Source organism: Aythya marila (genome assembly GCF_965140915.1).
Source record: "Aythya marila genome assembly, chromosome: 2".
In the NCBI taxonomy this organism is placed as follows: domain Eukaryota; kingdom Metazoa; phylum Chordata; class Aves; order Anseriformes; family Anatidae; genus Aythya; species Aythya marila.
This window is the reverse complement of record NC_139043.1, coordinates 36041260-36060435: the sequence shown is the minus strand read 5'-3', so window position 1 is coordinate 36060435 and position 19176 is coordinate 36041260. Positions and strand designations below refer to the sequence as shown.

The 19176-nt window shown below is 36.9% G+C and overlaps 1 protein-coding gene across 4 annotated transcripts in view; it reads right to left on the bottom strand.

Annotated features, from left to right (window-relative positions):
• Positions 1–351: 351 nt before the first annotated feature.
• Positions 352–19176, bottom strand: part of TAX1BP1 (Tax1 binding protein 1) — a 56582-nt gene continuing 37757 nt past the window's right edge. For 3 of the 4 annotated variants that reach the window (XM_082753755.1, XM_082753753.1, XM_082753754.1), the window contains 7 exons: positions 18431–18549; positions 16879–17004; positions 14815–14886; positions 10092–10266; positions 9603–9751; positions 2192–2277; positions 352–1515 (listed from right to left, as the gene is read on the bottom strand). In XM_082753755.1, the coding sequence (XP_082609881.1) occupies positions 1314–1515; positions 2192–2277; positions 9603–9751; positions 10092–10266; positions 14815–14886; positions 16879–17004; positions 18431–18549 (929 nt within the window). In that variant the 3' untranslated portion in view covers positions 352–1313. The remainder of the gene's footprint in view (positions 1516–2191; positions 2278–9602; positions 9752–10091; positions 10267–14814; positions 14887–16878; positions 17005–18430; positions 18550–19176) is intronic. The other variant, XM_082753756.1, reaches the window with a different exon arrangement.

Below are 19176 nucleotides of genomic sequence, written 5' to 3'. Positions count from 1 at the left end.
AGGAGTTTGGGCGTTTAAAAAAACCGTAAAAACCTAACCTGGAATGCAGAGGACTGCTGTAGTAGCTGCTGCTCAGTGCCCTGCAGTCTATCTGTGTCATGCAGCTTTTAATAAACCCTGCACTGAACAGGATATTGCCTGTGTTCACAAGTAAGAGCTGCACACAACAGAAGTTACTCAAACACTAAATCCCCAAGTCTCCCTAAAACAAGGCACATAAATAGATGTGAGCAGCAGTTACTTTGTCATACAAAACTGAACCATCATTTACTGCAATTACGTAAAGCCTAAACTCCAGCTTATTTTATGTCGAAATAAGCAGTGGGGAAAAAAACGACCACTGACTCCATGAATAATTCTGCTTTTAATGTAACAAGACTACTGTACAACAAGTGGAAAGCAATTTACTTAATACAGTTAGGTAAATATAAAATGTTTAGATATACACACATGTTTTTACTTACTGGAAAGAAATACATAAAGTTAAAATGCAGAAGGTTTTAAAAGCCCTAAGCAAAAATGAACACAATTCACTGTTGTGAAAATATAACAATATTTTCTACTGAATGCAATTGCAACATAATGGCAATGACTTTTTAAACAATTAATTTCTAGGCATTTAAGCACAACGGTTTCTTTCAACTCAAAAATTCTGCCTTAAAGTATAACGTACTTCACTGAACATTATTCCTTAAGGCAAACACTGCATATGTAAAACTGAAGGATCTGCCATTACCTTTGTTGCAGGCATGTAATCTCACAGTACGTGCATGTACATTTCAGAAATGTGCTAGAAAACTATAGTTTCATTGGGTAAATTATGTAAATTATGCAACTCCCTGGTTTAACTGTTACTGGTGAAAAGAGACTACACAACTTTGCTAAGAGAAACACCTGTTTATTACGTTTTTAATCACACCTCAGTTCTCACGGTCAAGGTAAACCATAGGAGCTTTGGTGTTGTTTTACACCGCTGAAGAGCATCACGAAGCTGGTCTCCTTTGTTCTGAGGCTGAGTCGTTCCTGTGTCCTTACAAATTCCAAATTCTACTGGATAGGGGAATAAATAGCTACATACACAACAAGGTCTTTTTTTTTGTTTTTTTTTTTAGTATAATGTTAGGTAGAGGGAGAAGGTACCTCAAATAGCAGCTTACAGCCAGGATTTATCATGGCTCCCGTTAGAGTACACTAGCTTTTAATCAGAAATCTGCACTGTTAAAGAAAAGCTGTACTGTTGTTTTGTGGTTTGTTTTTCCATAGGTGGACTACTCAAAGTTGTTTCTTTTTAAGCTACACTGCAAACAAAAGATTTAATCAAAATTTAAAACGTTCTGATCAAAGTGTGTCTGGACGTGCCTCTCAAAGCCCTGCTGGTCGTAGTCAGGCGGGAACTGCTCGCTGCACATGGGGCACACCTTCCAGTGACTTTCCACGTGCTCCTCAAACTTGCTCTGATCATAGTTAGGGGGAAACATCACATCACAAAGGGGGCATTTCTTGTGCACATCAAAGCTTCACGAAGAGGTGGAGAGAAAGGGAAAAAAAAGAAAAGAAAAAAAAAGGAAAGTTATTTAATCTGTTACTGCCAAATAAAATACAGAGGTAGGCTCCTGCTGCTGCTGTACTACTAATTTAAATTTGAGCAGACTTGGTATCTGTGTACGTATCACACAGTTAATTAAAATGTCTTAGCCATAAGCCTTCAATACGGTTAATGTAGTTTTTTATACAGGGATTCCAAAGTAACTTGGCGCTTAAAAAGTTACATCATTTTGACATAATTCCAACCTCCACTGAATACAAATCTATTGAATGTCTTAATGGCCAAGCGGTTTCATGGGAAACCACTCTCTCTGCTCATAAATGCTTGCTCTTAGCAAACATAACACTTTATAAAAGCTCTAAACTTAGGTTCACAATTAGGTTGGAAAAAGGGAGAAAGAAAACAAAAGTTACTCATTCATTCACCAAACGACATTTGACATTCAGTCAAAATAAGGTACAACAAATAGTCTGCCCTGTGGAACAGCGAATTCTGATGGTTAATTGTAAACCACACATCAATTGAAAATGCTTAAAAGTATTTCTCCTTCCTTTTCCAACCCCTCTTCCCCAACTTGAGTAAAGGACTCCATCGATATAGAAGCCGATCCATCCCATTAAAGAGCAATAAAAGATAAACATTTACCTGGAATCAAAGCAAAAACCTGTTCCACGCTCATGCAAAAGAAGGCTGGGAGGATTGGGAGCAGAAGGTACGGTGTTGTCATCGTCCTGTTAAAAAAACAGTGGTATTTTAAATAAGAGGCAGCTACTTTCCCCCCTCTCAATAGATCTTCTTGCTATCAAGCAGAACATGGCTGAAACTTAACCTTCCATGTTATAATCTCTGCAGGACGAGTTTTACTTCGGTGTACAAAAGGGAGCCAAACAGACTGCCTTTTGACCACGTCCATGTAACAGAAACCTGTGCCAGGACTACTAGAAAGCTTCTACTGATAGAGTAACTACAGAAATGCAGGTCACCTCACTGTTACTGCCTGGGGGCTCAACCAGAACAGAAAAACCTGTGTTTAACCACGTACAGGGCACCGCGCTACATACTGTAATAGCCTGCTACCAAGAGCCAAAATTCAAAAATGGATTCTACACAATAGAACATCAAGTCAGGTTCTTAAAATCTGTCAATCTTAAATTACAGTAACAGTAAAGATAGATAGATAGATAGATAGATAGATAGATAGATAGATAGATGCATGCTGGTGCACGTGTTTGCCTCCCCACAGTCAGGTTTGAGCGATCTGCCTGGGCTGCCATCGCCAGCCAAGCATGCCCCGCGCTGCGCGCCGCAGTCAGGCGCATCAGCTAAATTGCCCTGTTGGGCTGCTTCCCACATCAGCCCTGTCAGTTGTGCTCCCGCCACCACCACCACCAGCACGTGAGGAGCTGCAGCTGCAGCGCATGCTGATGAGGATGGTGGGGCTGACGCCTCTCAGGTTTGCCTCAGAGCCTCCATCAAGCACAGGAGGAAGGCAGCTCAGCCTCCAGAGAATGTGAGCGCTGCTCCTCGCTGCTCATGAGAGAAGAAATCTGACCGTAACAGGAATGGGGAACTCCTAAGCAGAAAAATGAAGAACACCAACAGGGACTGATTCTGAAAACTTCCTTTCTGACATGCTCAGGGCCACAATTTTTTGTTGGTCTTTGGTTTTTATATATTTTATATATTTATTTTTATTTGTGTACATATAAAATACAAATAAATACATAAATATATATATAATGTTTATTATATATTATTATTATACATTATATAATATATATAAATATATATTTATATTTGATATGATATATATTTAATATAGTATATATCGTAGGTATATTTATTTAAAAGATAGGTATGATTTTTAATATAATTATTATAATTTATGTCATGTGAATATTATTATATGTATTTAATATGATATTTAGTATATATATTTATATGTTTTATATATGTGATATTTTTAGGAATCAAGATTTACACAAGCACAGCGATTTAAGCAAACACATTTAGGGGAAGAAACCAGCAACAGGAAAATAAATTGAAGGAAGGGGAAGAAAATGAGAACTGTGTTTTTAAGTCAATTCTTTATGCAGCACCGAACTAATATACAGCACCGTGGTTCTGTTCTACGATAACGCAGCACAAACCTATTAATCTCAAGGCGGGAAAACAGGTACATTCAGCAAGATTTTTGAAACTCCAACTCCTAAATAATTTTCCTTCTCATTTCAAAGACACAGTACATGCCAGAATTATGAATTATTTAGCTGGTCTGCAAAAACAGATGCAAGGGAGCATATATAACACGCAGTATGTTTCATACAGGTAGCTAACAAGTACAGTCAAACGTATTTCACTTTAAGGCTAACGTACTTTGTCCTTATGAAGAGTTAATGGAAATAGGGCAGGATGGGAAGATTCCCTCAATATTTTTCTTCTCCTGACAACAGCTGTTTAGCTTCAACCATTTAACATTTCCATTAAGCAGCTAGTGGGGCTTGCTGTGACAGATGCTAGTAACAGACATATTTTCCTGTCTAACTTGCTTGCTTTGCACCTGCAGTAAAAAGGGCATATGGGTTTTAAAATACTATTTGTTCCTTTTGTCACGGAAGAGGTAGGATGTATGTATTAAAGAAGAAAAACTATTTAAAGTACTCTCATACTACAATGCTACAGCTTACGTGGTGCCAGAAACATGACAAATTTGTTGAATACCAGACTTGTAAGTTCACCAGGACTTATCTGAAAAAATGAATCTGCATCTTTCTTGGGGAAAAAATACTTTCACTGCAAATGCAGGCTCAATTAATACTTTAGAAAATACTTGCTTATAATCCTTTACTGTTTGTCACTCAGTTGTTTCTTGACCACGAGGCATTTTTTGTCAGCACTTACTTGTTAACACTTGGCTAAAAATGGCAAGGTGGACAAGGTGCTCCTCTGGTGAAAGAGCTCCTTCAATACCTTCAGACCCTGCAGTAACCTTTGCGTAGGACAGATGAGCAGACCCAACGACAAGTGCACAGGCTATTTGTTTTATGAAGGGTTATTAACTGTTCAGCTATTTGAGCAAGTAGTCAGGATTTACCAATACCAAATATCAACTAGGTGTGAGGGCATTAACCGTAACTATGTGACTGATGTGATGGGTCTCCTCTCCCATTCAAAAGTACCAATGGATACAACAACAAAAAAACAACTTTTGGAACAGGTCTTTACATGGACCTGAAAGAAACTGCTCACCTGGATGCCCAACTGTACCAGCATTCAGGACTGAGCATTCCTGAAGTAATTCATTTTCCACATGAAGGTTACACTACCACAAAAATCAGAGTCTTCCCTATTGCGAAAGAGAATATCTAAGTCTTTAGGCGTGCATTACTCAAATACAAAAACAGTGAGTGGCAGTGCCTTGCAGGCACTGGCTCCAACAAAGGTTTGAATTACGAAGTTTCAAAAAGGCTTTTCTCATGTCAGAATAACATTGTTCTGTGCCTCCCAAGGATATAACTTCTCAGGAACCAGTTCAATTAATGATAGAAATCATACTGTGACCTCCTTCCCGTACCTTCTGACCTGTGCACCATGCAGGAATAGCCATATTAAACAGCGTGGTATCTTGAGATATGGAGAGTCTGTCTCCTCACCATACTTTTTGCTCTTGGCCAAGTAAGTATGTATGGGAAGATCAGTTCTTAACCTTTTCTTAAGCTTAACCCAAAAAAGAAGAAAGCAAATCTATACAGAGCATCCCTCGCAGTACATGTCACAGGGATCACTGTATAATTAAGGAACAGTACATTAAGAACAGACAATAACTGGTAACATAATGGTAACTCTCTTCTGTTTGGACACCGAATACATCACGAGCAAAGAGTTCCTTATCTAGAAGTTAATATGGGGCTCTAATACAGGACTTCATCACTGCCTGGCAGTATTTCACAGCTATTCTGATCACAACTTATGCTTAAGGAATACACAATGAACAATAACTAAGAATTCTCAGACATTCCCCTAGAGGTAACTTGGAGAAAAAAAAACAGGAAAATGTGCCGTTTTATTGGATTCATCCAGCAGTCTATTTCTAGCATTTCAGATAGACAAAACTCCCAAAGTGCACCCCATAAAAGTCAGGCCTATATGAAGGGAGGACAGCTCTTACAGGTCCACAGTCACTGAGGGCCTGGTTTCTTCCAGTTAGTAAAACCAGTGATGCATTCCTCATTCCTACAAAGAATGTCAGGCTGGAAAGCACTGTGTAACATTTTAAAACCGGCCACTCTCCCGTAGTAAAACCAAGCACCCCCTGAAAACCACAAAGCTGAAGCAGGAAGGCCAGCTGAAGCCGCTTTACAGAAAGAGTTTGGCAATAACTGCATTATCACACAGCACTTAGACAATTACACACAATAAAGTGTGATTTAAAAAAAAAAAAAAAAAAAAAAAAAAAGTTTGTTTGCCATCAAAAAATGAAGGGAAAGTAGACATTAATAGTCAAATACAACCACAACTCACCTTATTTTACCAAAACTAACCAACACTGTCTCAGGTAATACGTACTGCTTTACTGATTACAATCAAAAGCTCACGTAATCAGTTCCAAGTCTGCCAGACGGAAATTAGCAACAGGGCCCTGTGACCCCAAACAAAACCCCCAGACCTGACCCATCCCCGTCTCCAGGTTGCAGAGAGCGTTCACACATGACCATCAGCAAGGTGACACCATCTCAAGCTCTAAACCATCAAAAAAGTATGAAAGTAGTTAAGTGGTTGTGTGTTTTTTTAATGTTATTTGGCTAAAAGAAAGACCATTGTGGATTCATCTCAAGAAATATCCCTGGAAGTCTTCAAAAGACGTTTAGATGTAGAGCTTAGGGAAATGGTTTAGTGGGGACTGTTAGCGTTAGGTCAGAGGTTGGACTTGATGATCTTGAGGTCTCTTCCAACCTAGAAATTCTGTGAAATTCTGTGATATCCTCACCTGGCCATCAGTTGCCAAATGTTACACTCCACACTTTTCCTGTGACTCACAACATTCTTTAAGAGTCTCGGGACAGTTATTCTGGGCTTACTGCCAACAGTAATCAGGTCTGTATTTCTAAAACTCACTTTATTATTAAAAATATATTTTTGTTTATGGATCTCTCCCATGCATACCTGCTTCTAGAAGTGACTTGCTCCAAATGATTACATTTGGTTCAGTTACGAGAGCATGAGCAAATGGAAAGCCAGTGCTGAGCAGATGATGGCAGGAACTTGTGGCAAGTCAAATATTCTACACAAAATCAACACCACATGCATGCTTATCTGCCATGATTAACACAAGGCAGCTTATCCCTCTCAGAAACCACTGTTTAACTGGCCCTAGGTAGTAGTACAGTTGCAGAGGAGCGATTCTACCTCATCTCCTGTCAGAAAACACGGCGTGGAGAAGCATTCTGAATTCCTCCTCTGCCATCCAGATTAATAAAGCTTATAAAGTTACTCAACTGCACGGAAATGAGAGCAGCAACTACAGCAGGTAAGTCTGACTTGCTAGGCTGCCTCAGTTTGCTGAACTATTCCTTACGTTAGACGGATACCTGAAAGAAAACGAAGTGCCATTCCTGTTCTTCCCCATTCTGGAGAAGCAAGTGGAAAAGGTTTCTTAAACATGTATGCATGCACTTCCACCCCCTTGCCTTACAGACTGAAAAAAAGTCAATTTTGGTCAAATCTGCGTATTACAGTTGTGTGTATACAGCTTCTACTTCAAATCCCATACGTATCATAGTCTCAGGGCCCAGAAGATACCTCCTCTTAGACAAGATAAATATTGTAGGCATTTTCATCACCGTACAAGAGATACCACCAAAACATCCATGCTGTGGTGGAAGTGACAGTACCCCCAAGCTCTTAACCTAACATAAGATGCAGTAATAGCAATGCGGAGAGGAAGACAACCATTATGTATGGACAACCATGTCCATACAATGGTAACACAGCAGCAAGACTACCAGAGTTTTTCTTCTGGGAAGGAACCTTCTGCCAACCAAGAGCTCTGTATGTTTTTGGTTTTAAAATGCACATAATTACATTTCATACAGCTTATTTTGAAAACCAATAAAACAAACAGTAATCTTCATATGTGTATATTTGTATCTGCTGATTTGAGTCAGCCATGTGCCATTGTGGCCAAGAAGGCAATGGTATCCCGGGGAGCATTAGGAAAAGTGCTGCCAGCATGTTGAGGGTGGTGATCCTCCGCTTCTGCTCAGCCCTGGTGAGGCCTCACCTGGAGAGGGCTGGGCCTGCTGAGCCTGGGGAAGACCAAGAGGGGATCTTACCCATGTGTACAAATATCTGAGGGGAAGATGTCAAGAGGATGGGGCCAGGATCTTTTCAGCGGTGCCCAGCACAAGAGGCAACAGGCACAAACTGCAGCAAAGGAAGTTCCAGCTCAATATGAGGGGGCACTTCTTTACTGTGAGGGTGACAGCGCACTGGTTGCCCAGAGAGGTTGTAGAGTCTCTCTCTCTGGAGATATTCCAAAATTGACAGGATGCCATCCTGCACTACATGCTCTAGGTGATCCTGCTCGGCAGGGGGTTGGACTATGTGTTCTCCAGAGGTCCCTTCCTACCTCAGCCATTTTGTGATTCTTCATGAGGTAGAGCCTGTCATTTCTGCAGAACTTACCTACACATATGGAAATTCTCCCTCATTACTTAAGTTTTGCATTAGAACTATTTTATCTTTAGCATATTACTAGATCTCTCTAGAAAGATTTTTGCAACTGCTCATTTCCATGTACACTCTATACATATAGCCTATTTTTGGGCTGAGAAAGTAACGGATTTTCATTTGAAAGTAAAAAATATATATATAAATTACTTGATTTAAAGGCACCTTTTCACAAGTTGAACTTTATTTAAGCCTGTTATATTCCATCTCATTACAAAAATCTAAGCTGTGTCAGCAAATGAGCACAAGACTCTAGCACTGTTTCTCTTGGGTTTGCAAGAGGGCAAAGCACATAGATCAGAAAGAACACCCTGCTAATTAAACTGAAGCAGATGACTAAAGAAGAGAAGAGTTTGTCATATGTAGTATCTACGTCAAGAATGATCAGTTTAAATATGCAAAATGTGAAGTAAAGGTGGGCAACAGCGTTAAGCTCACATTCTAGATCTTAAACAGGCTGGAGAAGTACTGACAGTTTTTCTAATTATTCACAGTAATGGACATTGGGGGCAAAAGGTAGGAGGGAGAAATACATTTTTCTCCATTATAGGTGCTGAGCACCAGGGCTAAAATCATGCCTGTCTGAACACTGATCAGCTTCTGCAAAGGTTAATAGCAATTAAATGTGGCAAACTAGACTAAATGAGAAACAGGTCATGATACCACTGTACTTGCAAAGAGCACAATACTTTGCAGAAAAGTATTTCTTGTTTAATATTTTTGAAGGTGCAAGGGTTCTTGGAATAAAAAAAGAATAATAAGCCTGTTCCTGTTCAAATGAAGACATATGGTCCAGTTCATTACAGAAGCCAATTTACTAAAAGTGTATCTTATAGTGGAATACAAAAGTTAACTGTATTAGAAAGAAAGCTAACCAGTTTCCACTTAAAACATAAAAAAAAAGGAATCAGTGAGAATCTGTCACTTTCAGTTTCACCAGTTTTAGATAACAGTCAATTAGCGGCTCTTCCAAATAGATGCTTAACAGGAAAAAAATAAAATAAAATAAAACAATGAATTTAACAAGTACAGATTCATAAAAGACAGAAAGAGAGATTAATATATAGGGATAAAATATCTAATACTACGGGAATTTTCTTTCAGTGTTTAACTGAAAATACCAGTACCAGAATCCTTTAAGTTTTCATTTGTTCTGATACAACCCACTTTCCACATACAAACTAGGAAGTGATTAAAAAAAAAAAATCCATATTTAAAAAATAGGATCACGCTTCTTAGATACTGAAAACCTATGGGCAACTCTTGAATACTCAGTAGTGAATATATCATCAACGAAAAATGAAGATGATATAAAAGGTTAACTTACATTGCTGTCCTCAGGATCTTCTAAACCATCAGGCCGACTGAGATTGCGTGAAGGCTGACTACACACTACATCATCTTCCAGTTCCCAAAAGGAAGTTCTAACAGGTGGTCTTTGGATCTCATCAGGATTAAAGGCGCCATCTGCTCCATCTGAAGAAAAATTAATTAGCTCATCTTTGTTCAGTAGTATTTTGAGATTACAGATGTGCTACGTTACATTTAAAATCAGGGCTTTCAAACATTTTTGGCTTTGATAGGATAAAAGAAGAGAAATCTTTTTTCTAAAGGTGTCTCTAAAATTTTGTTTCCCTTACTGATTCTCATCAATAAAATAAAGGTCCTTAATGGTATTCAGTAGCCAATAAAGAAACTGTACATCAGTGTACAGATGGTTGGTACTTAAGCTGCACTGAATGAAACATGGTTTTTGAAATGGTAAGAGAGAAGTTATATTTGGGGGAAAAAAAAATACTCACGCCCCCTTACTTACCTCGTCTTTCCTGAATTGCATAAGGGTTTCCATATTGCAATACTGGTAGCCTACTTGTCACTGCAGGAACTGGTCCATTTTCTTCTGAGTATGGGTTGCGAAAATGCAATGTTGGCTGTGAAATCTGTCCTTCCATCATCCTTCCAGCTTGATTTCCTGGTGTATTGCCAAGTTTCTAAATAATACAAAGTTTAAAATGTAATTACTCTATGGAGTCACAGCAAAAGTTTTAGATTTTTATGAAATATTTAGATTGGTTTTTAAAAACACATCTGCTAATCTTCACACCCTCCTTTCTTCTTGATCTAGAGTCAGATGAACAAAGAAAAGAAAACACAGGATATTTTGAAAAATTCTTCTGTTTTGTTGTCACTTAATTCAAATTGCATCAACTCAACTGCCACGTTTTTCAAGAAATATCTGCATCTTACGAAATGAAGAAAGATCAGTGAAACAAGTAAAGAATGGAGGTGTTCAAGGAAAGGTTGGACATGGTGCTTAGGGACATGGTTTAGCGGGTGACATTGGTGGTTGGACCACATGATCTTGGAGGTCTTTCCAACCTTAATGATTTTATGACATACATACATATATATACACACACATATACATATACACATATATATTTATATATGAATGTATGTTCAACACCAGCCCTATTAGACTGATAACTCATTCTCAACCATTGATAAAATTCAGACAAATTTTTCAGACAACTGATTCGTGGAAGTAAAACCTATTACTCAAGTTTGGTTATTCTTGTTTATATTAACAAATAGAAATTATTGTCAGTTTTCACAAAGATAATCCAGATCAGGTTAGTTATTTAAAGTATAATATTTATATTTTTAAGCATCATACAGAACAAAACTGCATGTATATTACTACACAATTTCAAATGAGCAGCTTCTCAATGGGAAGTTGTATATTTTCATACATAGATTTCAAAGTTATTGCACTTCCTCTGAAAAATAATTTGCACTTTAAAGGTTTGATGAGCAAAGTTCTAACTCATCCATATTTATCCCTCACTACATTTATTTTGTAAAGTTAAAATGAAAATCATTTTCCTCAACTATTTTAATATGTGTGAACTTGCAGTTTAACAAAAGTAAACGTGTATCTTACTTCTAAAATTCAATGTTTTCATCCAAAATATTAAATTGCTGAATTTATTCAGGGGCTCCAAGAACCTGCTTTATTTAATTATTTGTATCAGAAAGGCAATTAAATTTTCCAGAAAAGCTCAAGCAGAACTCTTCAAAATATTCATATATGTAAAATCATGAATTGTTACATATAAGCCATACAGACAGTAATTATTACGAGCTACTAAAGGATTTAAATAACTTACATACCATCAAAACTCTAAGCCAATATATACATTAAAAGACAGAAATTAAAATGACTTAATTGAGCAGTGACTGAGCCAGCGCCTCAGCTATAATTCATCCAAAGAAAAGTCTTTTTCTTTTCCTTCAATTTAATAAAATGAGTTCTGCAAAGAGCTCATGTCACAAACTCCAAAGGAAAAATGTCATTTACAGTTCAGAGCCAGACAAAAATTTCTGATATAAGAATAAAAATAATAATAAATGTTTTTAAGACAGAGGTTTCCTGATCAATTTTTTTTCCTTTCTGGTTAGCATTTTCTTTTAGGTTCTCATTTAACATGTGCTAATGTAATGTTAACAAAAACCTCTAACCCAGAAGTGTGTCTTTTCCCCAGAAGGCTTTCAATTTAAACTTAAAACCAAGACCTAAAACACTTATTTAACTACACGAGAAGTAAAATGTCTCAGCTATTAAAAGGAACAACCCAAAACGTTTTTCTTAACAACAAACAGGTAAGCATCAGCCCAAACTCTAGAGCCCAAAAATGCAACATCAGCTTTCAGTCTCTGAAACAGTAAATACTCAAATGAAAAAAGATGGAAACTACACATTTACATCAGGCACTGGCACAGGTTGCCCAGAGCAGCTGTGGATGCCCCATCCCTGGAGGTGTTCAAGGCCAGGCCAGATGGGGCTTTGAGCAACCTGGTCTGGTGGGAGGTGTCCCTGCCCATGGCAGGGGGTTGGAACCAGATGATTTTTAAGGTCCCTTCCAACCCAAACCACTCCACAATTCTACATACTATCAGGTTTCAGACATTGAGGGCTTGGACTCCCAACAGCAACAATGAAGTCTTTTTCAAATAGGATAGAAGTGCTATCCACAAACAAGAAAGGCAGCTTACAGAAAATTATCTTTTTTTTTTTTGAGTGCTGGCTGTAAACACAATACTTCAATTACTTTTTATGTTCTTTTAAAAAACATTCTAAAAGAGGACAGCAGATTTTCTGCACAACACCCTTCAAGTAAAATATCCTCCTGTTGATATGACATAAAACTAAGCTAATGTTACTTTAGATTTATAGACTAAATTCCATATATGATTGAAATGGTTAGGGTTAAATGGTTAGGATTACATCTTAAAATTTTAGTGAGCATGTAAAATCTAAATAATTAATCTTTACTCAATACAAAGCAGGAACAATTAATTATCAGTGAAATTAAGACTTTCCTTTTTAAAATCAATTTCTCCTGCAATATGGAAGCAGTTTAGAATGAGAAGCAATGGCATTAATACTTTAATTTTAGCATCACGTAAGATTAAAACGGAGTGTAGATCAAAGTGATTGTAAAAAGGTGCTGTAAAATAGTCTTAGCCAGAAGTTGGACAGCTAGGGTAGAGACCGATTAAAAATCAAAGGCTGTAAGTATGTAAATAAAATAGAAACCAAGTAATTTTATAGGCTTGAAGAGACAGCAAATGAACATTTTTAGCATGCTATGTTTGGTGACATTTATAAACAAACACTGATAATGGAGCATAAATTGAAAAGCTGTTTACTATACTGTGCTTAACCTTTTAAATCATGGTTCCAGTCTAGCAAGGCACTTTGATTCTTCTTTGTAATGTAAATATCTATAAATTTGGTAGACAAAGTTCCAAGGTTTTATAAGTTCCATACATTATTATTACAGTTGCTCTCCTTCTTATGTGTGGTGTTTAGAATTACTGCCTCCAGCTAAACTAGATTAATTAAAACTTAACTTTTATTGTGCTTTCTTTTGAATTAGAAAAATATGAAAGCTGTATTAAAATTACATCATTGTTTAAACAAAGAGAATTTAAATACCAACTACTTGAGATTCTAGAGTTCTACAAAACGGTATCTTAATCTGAAATTAGTTCAATTTCAATTTACCAGTGTGTAAATTTCTGTGTTTAACAGATATCTGTTCATACTGGATTTTTTTTTTCACAGGATGTGTTTAAGTAGTCTGAACAATCATAACTTTTCCACAATATCATGCAATACTGTCTGAATGTGAATTGATTTTATTGCTTCACTTTTCACAAAAACACCGTTTTGATTAATTGCCATATAATACCTAAGAGGTACTTCCAGCAGTAGCACATTAGCATTAATATTTCAGAATGCACTTGTCTGATTTTTACAGTAATGGTAATGAATTTGATTAGACAGAGAGCTCTTGAAAGCAGCATCCCATTTTCTATCATATAGTTAAAAAGCAGAGTACTGCTTGTTTATCCTTCTTCTCTGATAAAGGTATTTTTTTCAGTTGTAGTTTACTTAAGTCACTGCTGCCACATATGTCAAGCTGCTCTTATTATTACAAGTGGTCAACAAAGAGAACCGCAGATGTCAAACGGACTTGGTTGTATGCACACATCATGAAAAACCTACAGATTTTACTGCTGAAACATGTGCATCTCTAGTTATAGGCCACGACTGGATAAAAGCAAAAACAACCCTAACCAGTGATGGAAAAAATAAACTGTCAGGCTAGGTATGTAGTATTGACATCTTACACCAAGATTTCAAAGGGAATAGGGTTTACTAATCATGCTGCCTGTCAGCCAGTAACTCCTGAAAATATCAGAGAGTGTCTCTCGCAAAGAAATGAAATTCTTCCAACTTTATGCTCTGTTAAGAGGAGAGAACAGCTGCAGCATGAAGCCAAGAATTATCTTTTCTGTTTGGCCAGGAAGCACATGCACGCATCAGACATCAGCCTCTAGCCACAAAAGGAGTGAACCTCTTTCAATGAGGGATACCAAGGAGTAGAACAGGAAGGAGGCTCAAAGTTCACTGAAAACCTGCTGAAAAGCAGGGATGCTACTGAGGTGAGAAAGGAAAAAGTGACAGAAATCCGAACATTTGGTAAAATGTGGAGCTAACTGCAATCTGAAATTATTAACTTACAGCACAATCTGCAATCAGAAAATTATTTTAGATCCTAGATAGAGTATTATTCTAGACAGAATGGAAGAAAACTTGTGGCACTGTAATGTTTTTGTTAGAGTTTATGTAGAAATTTATGTAGAAATGTTAGAGTTTATCTAACATTTAGAAATGTTAGAGTTTATCTAGAAAATGTTCTAGAACACTATTACAGAACAGTAACAACTATTTTCAAAGGTTGAGTCAGTTTTGGGAAATTGGTATTCTGTGGTTTACTTTTTTCTTTTTAGTGTTACCATCTGAACTTGCAGTTTAAAATGCTAATTCGTTTTGGCAAAATATTCAAACATGGAGAAGTACCTTTGAACTGTAAACAAATTATCACTTAAAAGTAAACTGCAATTCCTCAAATCAAAGAGCCCCACAGCTGCCAGTTTACAATATTTAACAGCAGTCCTGACAATACCTTCTCACTGGTAAAGAGTTCCAGCTGTGATGCCAGTTCCTTTATTCGTCTCTCTTTTTCCGCCAGCTGAACCTATATGAAAATCAGATTCAGTTTACAGTTCTTATATTACTGAATAGACATTACTTCCCTGCATAATATATTGTGAAAACAGTGCATTCAATTACTTCAGTTCAGCTTTCAGATGGAAAAAGAACTTGTCAACTACATTCACATGAAACACCTACTACTACTACAAATAATCAAACATTCTCCATAAGTTTATCTATGGGGTAACAGCAAGACACTGGCAACCTTCTCTTGTCAGTTTTCAGAAAACAGACATGGAATGATGAAATCCCAGGTAAAAAAAAAAAAAAAAAAAAAAAAAAAAAAACACAAGAGGAACACCAGTGTTACTGAAGGCAGAGGGACACTGCTCTCTAGAAACAGCTGCAGGTTTGCAAGCTTCATCACACTATTTCTAAGGAATTTGCCAGCAAGTACTTCAGTGATTTCTTCCATTCACTTCTCTCCATCTCATGTCCCACAACAGAACTGAGAGAACCAAACCACCCTCCCAACTCAAACAGACTACATTTGTTTCACAAACATCCACCACGTGGCCCTGTTGGGTGATCAGGGAGAAGACAGATGCAACTGACATATTACAGAAAGCTTTTTCCTCTTTGTTTCCAAATTATTACTTAAATAACCTTTCTCTTCAAAGTGCTGTTTTATTTGGATCCTCGTTTACTTTGAAAACCACCTTTCCACTTATTTATCTGGCATATAAATGCAATACTTTGTATAGTTAAATATCTTTTTGTTTTTGTGTTTTTGTTTGTTCGAGTTTTTTTTGGTTGGTTGGTTGTCCTTTTTTTAATTCTGAAATTTTCTCCCTTAGTAGAGTTCATACTGACTGGGACAAAAAGCTCATTTTTTCCTCCCCTCCTTGCACCCTCCTGAATAAGAAGCAGTTTTGAATTGCAGCCAAAATACTTTCAGTTCTGGAACCAATTATTTATTACTCCTGCTGTTGAGAAGTTAAAAAAGAAACTGTTTTTTCATTAAATTATGTGTGGCAACTGATCACCGTTAATTAATGAAGTTAAATAAATTTGGAAGAGTCATGCATTTTATTAAAGTGAAATTAGAGCTTTAAAAGAAGTATTGAAAATCACACAGTGACTACACAGCCTACATAGTGCTGAAATGCTCCATAGAGTATTTCAGTATTTTATAAAGAAAAAGTGTGGTAATTTCTAACGAGGTAGGGCTCCTACTAGAACTAATATAATCACAATTGTGTTTAAATCCTGTTCATTGCAATGGGTAAAGATGGGCAATATAGAGCATTTCTACCCTACTGCACTAACAATCACCATTAGATTGAGCACAAGCATAAAAGCTGGTCTTGGGGAAATCCATTGCATTTATCTTTCCCTTGTTTACACAACAAGCCACCGCAACATATGTTCCAGTATCACAGCCTCAACGATTAAGGTTCTGTGTAAGAAAGCTGTCCATTACGCTTGACTTTCTGGTGCATGCACGTTACGTCACCGTACCAAGATTATAGTTGAGCTCCTCTAAATTAAATCTCTCAAAAACATTTTAAAAACAACACATCATTTATAGCGAATCTCTCGTTAATTCAGGTGAAATGCATTAGATGTTAGTACACTGTTAACGTTGCATGCAGTAGGAAGACTGCATGAAGTAGGAAGATAAATATGCCAATCGATATTCCTGCTAGTATTATTGTAAGCAACAGAAATTAGAACTCTCTAGCCCTTTTTTCCTGTAACACAAGACTAAAGTCATTTAAAGGTTTCTTTAAATCCACAATATGAGAAGACTGATAGCCATTTAGTAAGTAGGTCTTACTAGACTTAGCAGGTCTGTCTTACTTTAAAAGAAGCATTAAAAGAACATGCTGTTCCTACAGATTTTCTATTCAGGGCAAAAGTATATTTAGTGTTTTTGTCTCATTAAAACCCTTATTACTCCAACTATCAGAAATGAGCATGTAAGTTAAGAACAGAACACCATTCATTGTCACAAACAAAATCCATAACTTACTTTATACTGATCCTCCTTTGCTGCCAGCTGTAATTTTATGCCCTCATTGATTTTCACTTGTTCTTTCCACTTCAGCTCCAGTTTAGCAAGTTCATCAGCATAAACACTGCATTTCATCTTTTCACCCTATAGTGGTTCATAGCACAGCATTAAGCATTTTTTTTCCAAACAATGACACTGAATAACTCTATGCTTTCAGAACTATTTACCTCATTATTACTATTTTACTGATTTTTACCATTTACAGAAGTCTTCAACAAATCTAGCCTGACTCAATTACAAGGCTTTGAGCATAGAAAATTGTGAACATGATGTTTAATACACTTTTTTTTCTTGCTTAAGTTTCCAACAAGCTGCTATTCCTCTTTAACTTAACTGTTTCGAGTTTCGTTGTACAAACACAATCCTAACACCATACTGTAATCATGCTTACCCTTTCCAGTGTCTCGCTTCAATACAAAACCTTTCCCCATGATACTTGCACAATCACCCTAAATATCTTTCATCCAGAAGGTCAAAGGCAAGGCTTTACTCAAGCACTACTACAGAAGAAATAGCCAGTGGAAGCCACTGAAGGCTTTCTTTAGACAGGGCAGTGAGCAGAATTACATGGTAGTTATTACATCCTGGAGAGCACATTAAAAAAGTAATCTCCTTCTGGTAAGTAAGAGAAACAAGATGATAAGCTGAGTTCATGGCAGTTTAGGAATGTGTTATGACCATTTGAGAAGAAAACACATTGGTGTAGAGAAAAAAAACACCACAGTTTTTAATTCTAAACTTAACTCTAACTGTTCTGACTTCATAATGTTATTTTTTAATCCCCAAAGGAGAAGCAAACAACTGAAGAGACGAGACAATCCAGCACCCAGATGGCATTTCTTAAACACTTCTACAGCCATCAGTTTTACATGATCACTACTAATGAAACGCTCCATCATTACACATACATCCAAACTAGCTGCGTGAAAATCAAACTCATACTGAGATGTATTAACATTTGAGGGGTCTTACTATTGTGGCACTGCTGGTGCCAACGTTGGTTCAGAGAACAGTGCAAGTGCACTTATGTACCACTGAGCCTAAGCTACTAAGCCCCACCCATCTGGATATCAAAACCATATAAAAACCCAGGACAGTCAGATTTGGAGGGAATTATTGCACTTGAACATCACTTCAGCTTAATAACTGCTCTACTTTTTCCAAACATCAACTGGCTTAGAGCAACATGCTGTATTTGATGTATTAAAGCAATTACATTTAACATATACAGTTAAAAAACGTGTTCAAAAGCTTGAGCACAGAAGTAGCAATAGTTTTGTTTTTCCTGTATTTGAGTTATCCTGAGCAGTCTCCATCTGGGCTCCCTAACACCACAGGTAATTGAGAGCTGACTCAATAAAAATGTGTTTTCTAATGTCAACATTTCTACCTTAAGCATGGAGTATCACACAAATAAGCAGCAAGGCAACTCAGTTGGGTAGGCTTTGTGGTTTTAAGATTTAGCACCTAGAGCTTTCTGTTCAGCTTTCCGAAGCAGCCATTTACTTACTGCCAACATTTGCTTGCATTTCTTATACTTCTCTGTTTTCTCAGCAATTTCTTTATTCATTTCACGTACTTGCTCCTTTACCATGAATTCCGAAACTACATCAGGTGAAATGGGGCTAACTGTGAACATTGAAGAAAAAAACATGAACATTGATTTTTTGTTCCATAAATAAAGTATGCATCAAAAGAGATGATAGGCTAAATTTGACAATGCGTCAAGAACAGAGTGCTCCATGTCATCCAATAAATACTTATTCAGAGACAAACACATCAGTAGCCACATGACACTGAAGGATCAGCAGTCATATCAGCAAGGCAGTGTTCAGCACCCTCTCTCATACTGCAGATGAACATAACTTTTTTACATTGATCTGTGCAGTATATAAAGTTATCTAGTTATATATATAGTTATCTCTCCCATGAGCTCCCAATTAAGTAAACACCAGAATACCTTCTTATCAATATTATTCTAGATACTTTATTCTTCTGCAAAATCATTAAATTCCTCAGCAATCTACTTCATCCCATCACATATTATAACTAGACTTACTGGGATTTTATTTGTTTTAGGAAACACTTGTATTTAATTAAGATGGGATGAAAGTGACCAGAAATTACACCCTAGAGTCTCCACATAGAGAAAGAATGTGTGACCTTGTAAGGCAACAACAAAATTAGTCAGCGTTTACTAGCATTTATCGATTTAAATTGAATATTAAACTAGGTTCAGTTATAACCTATTATACG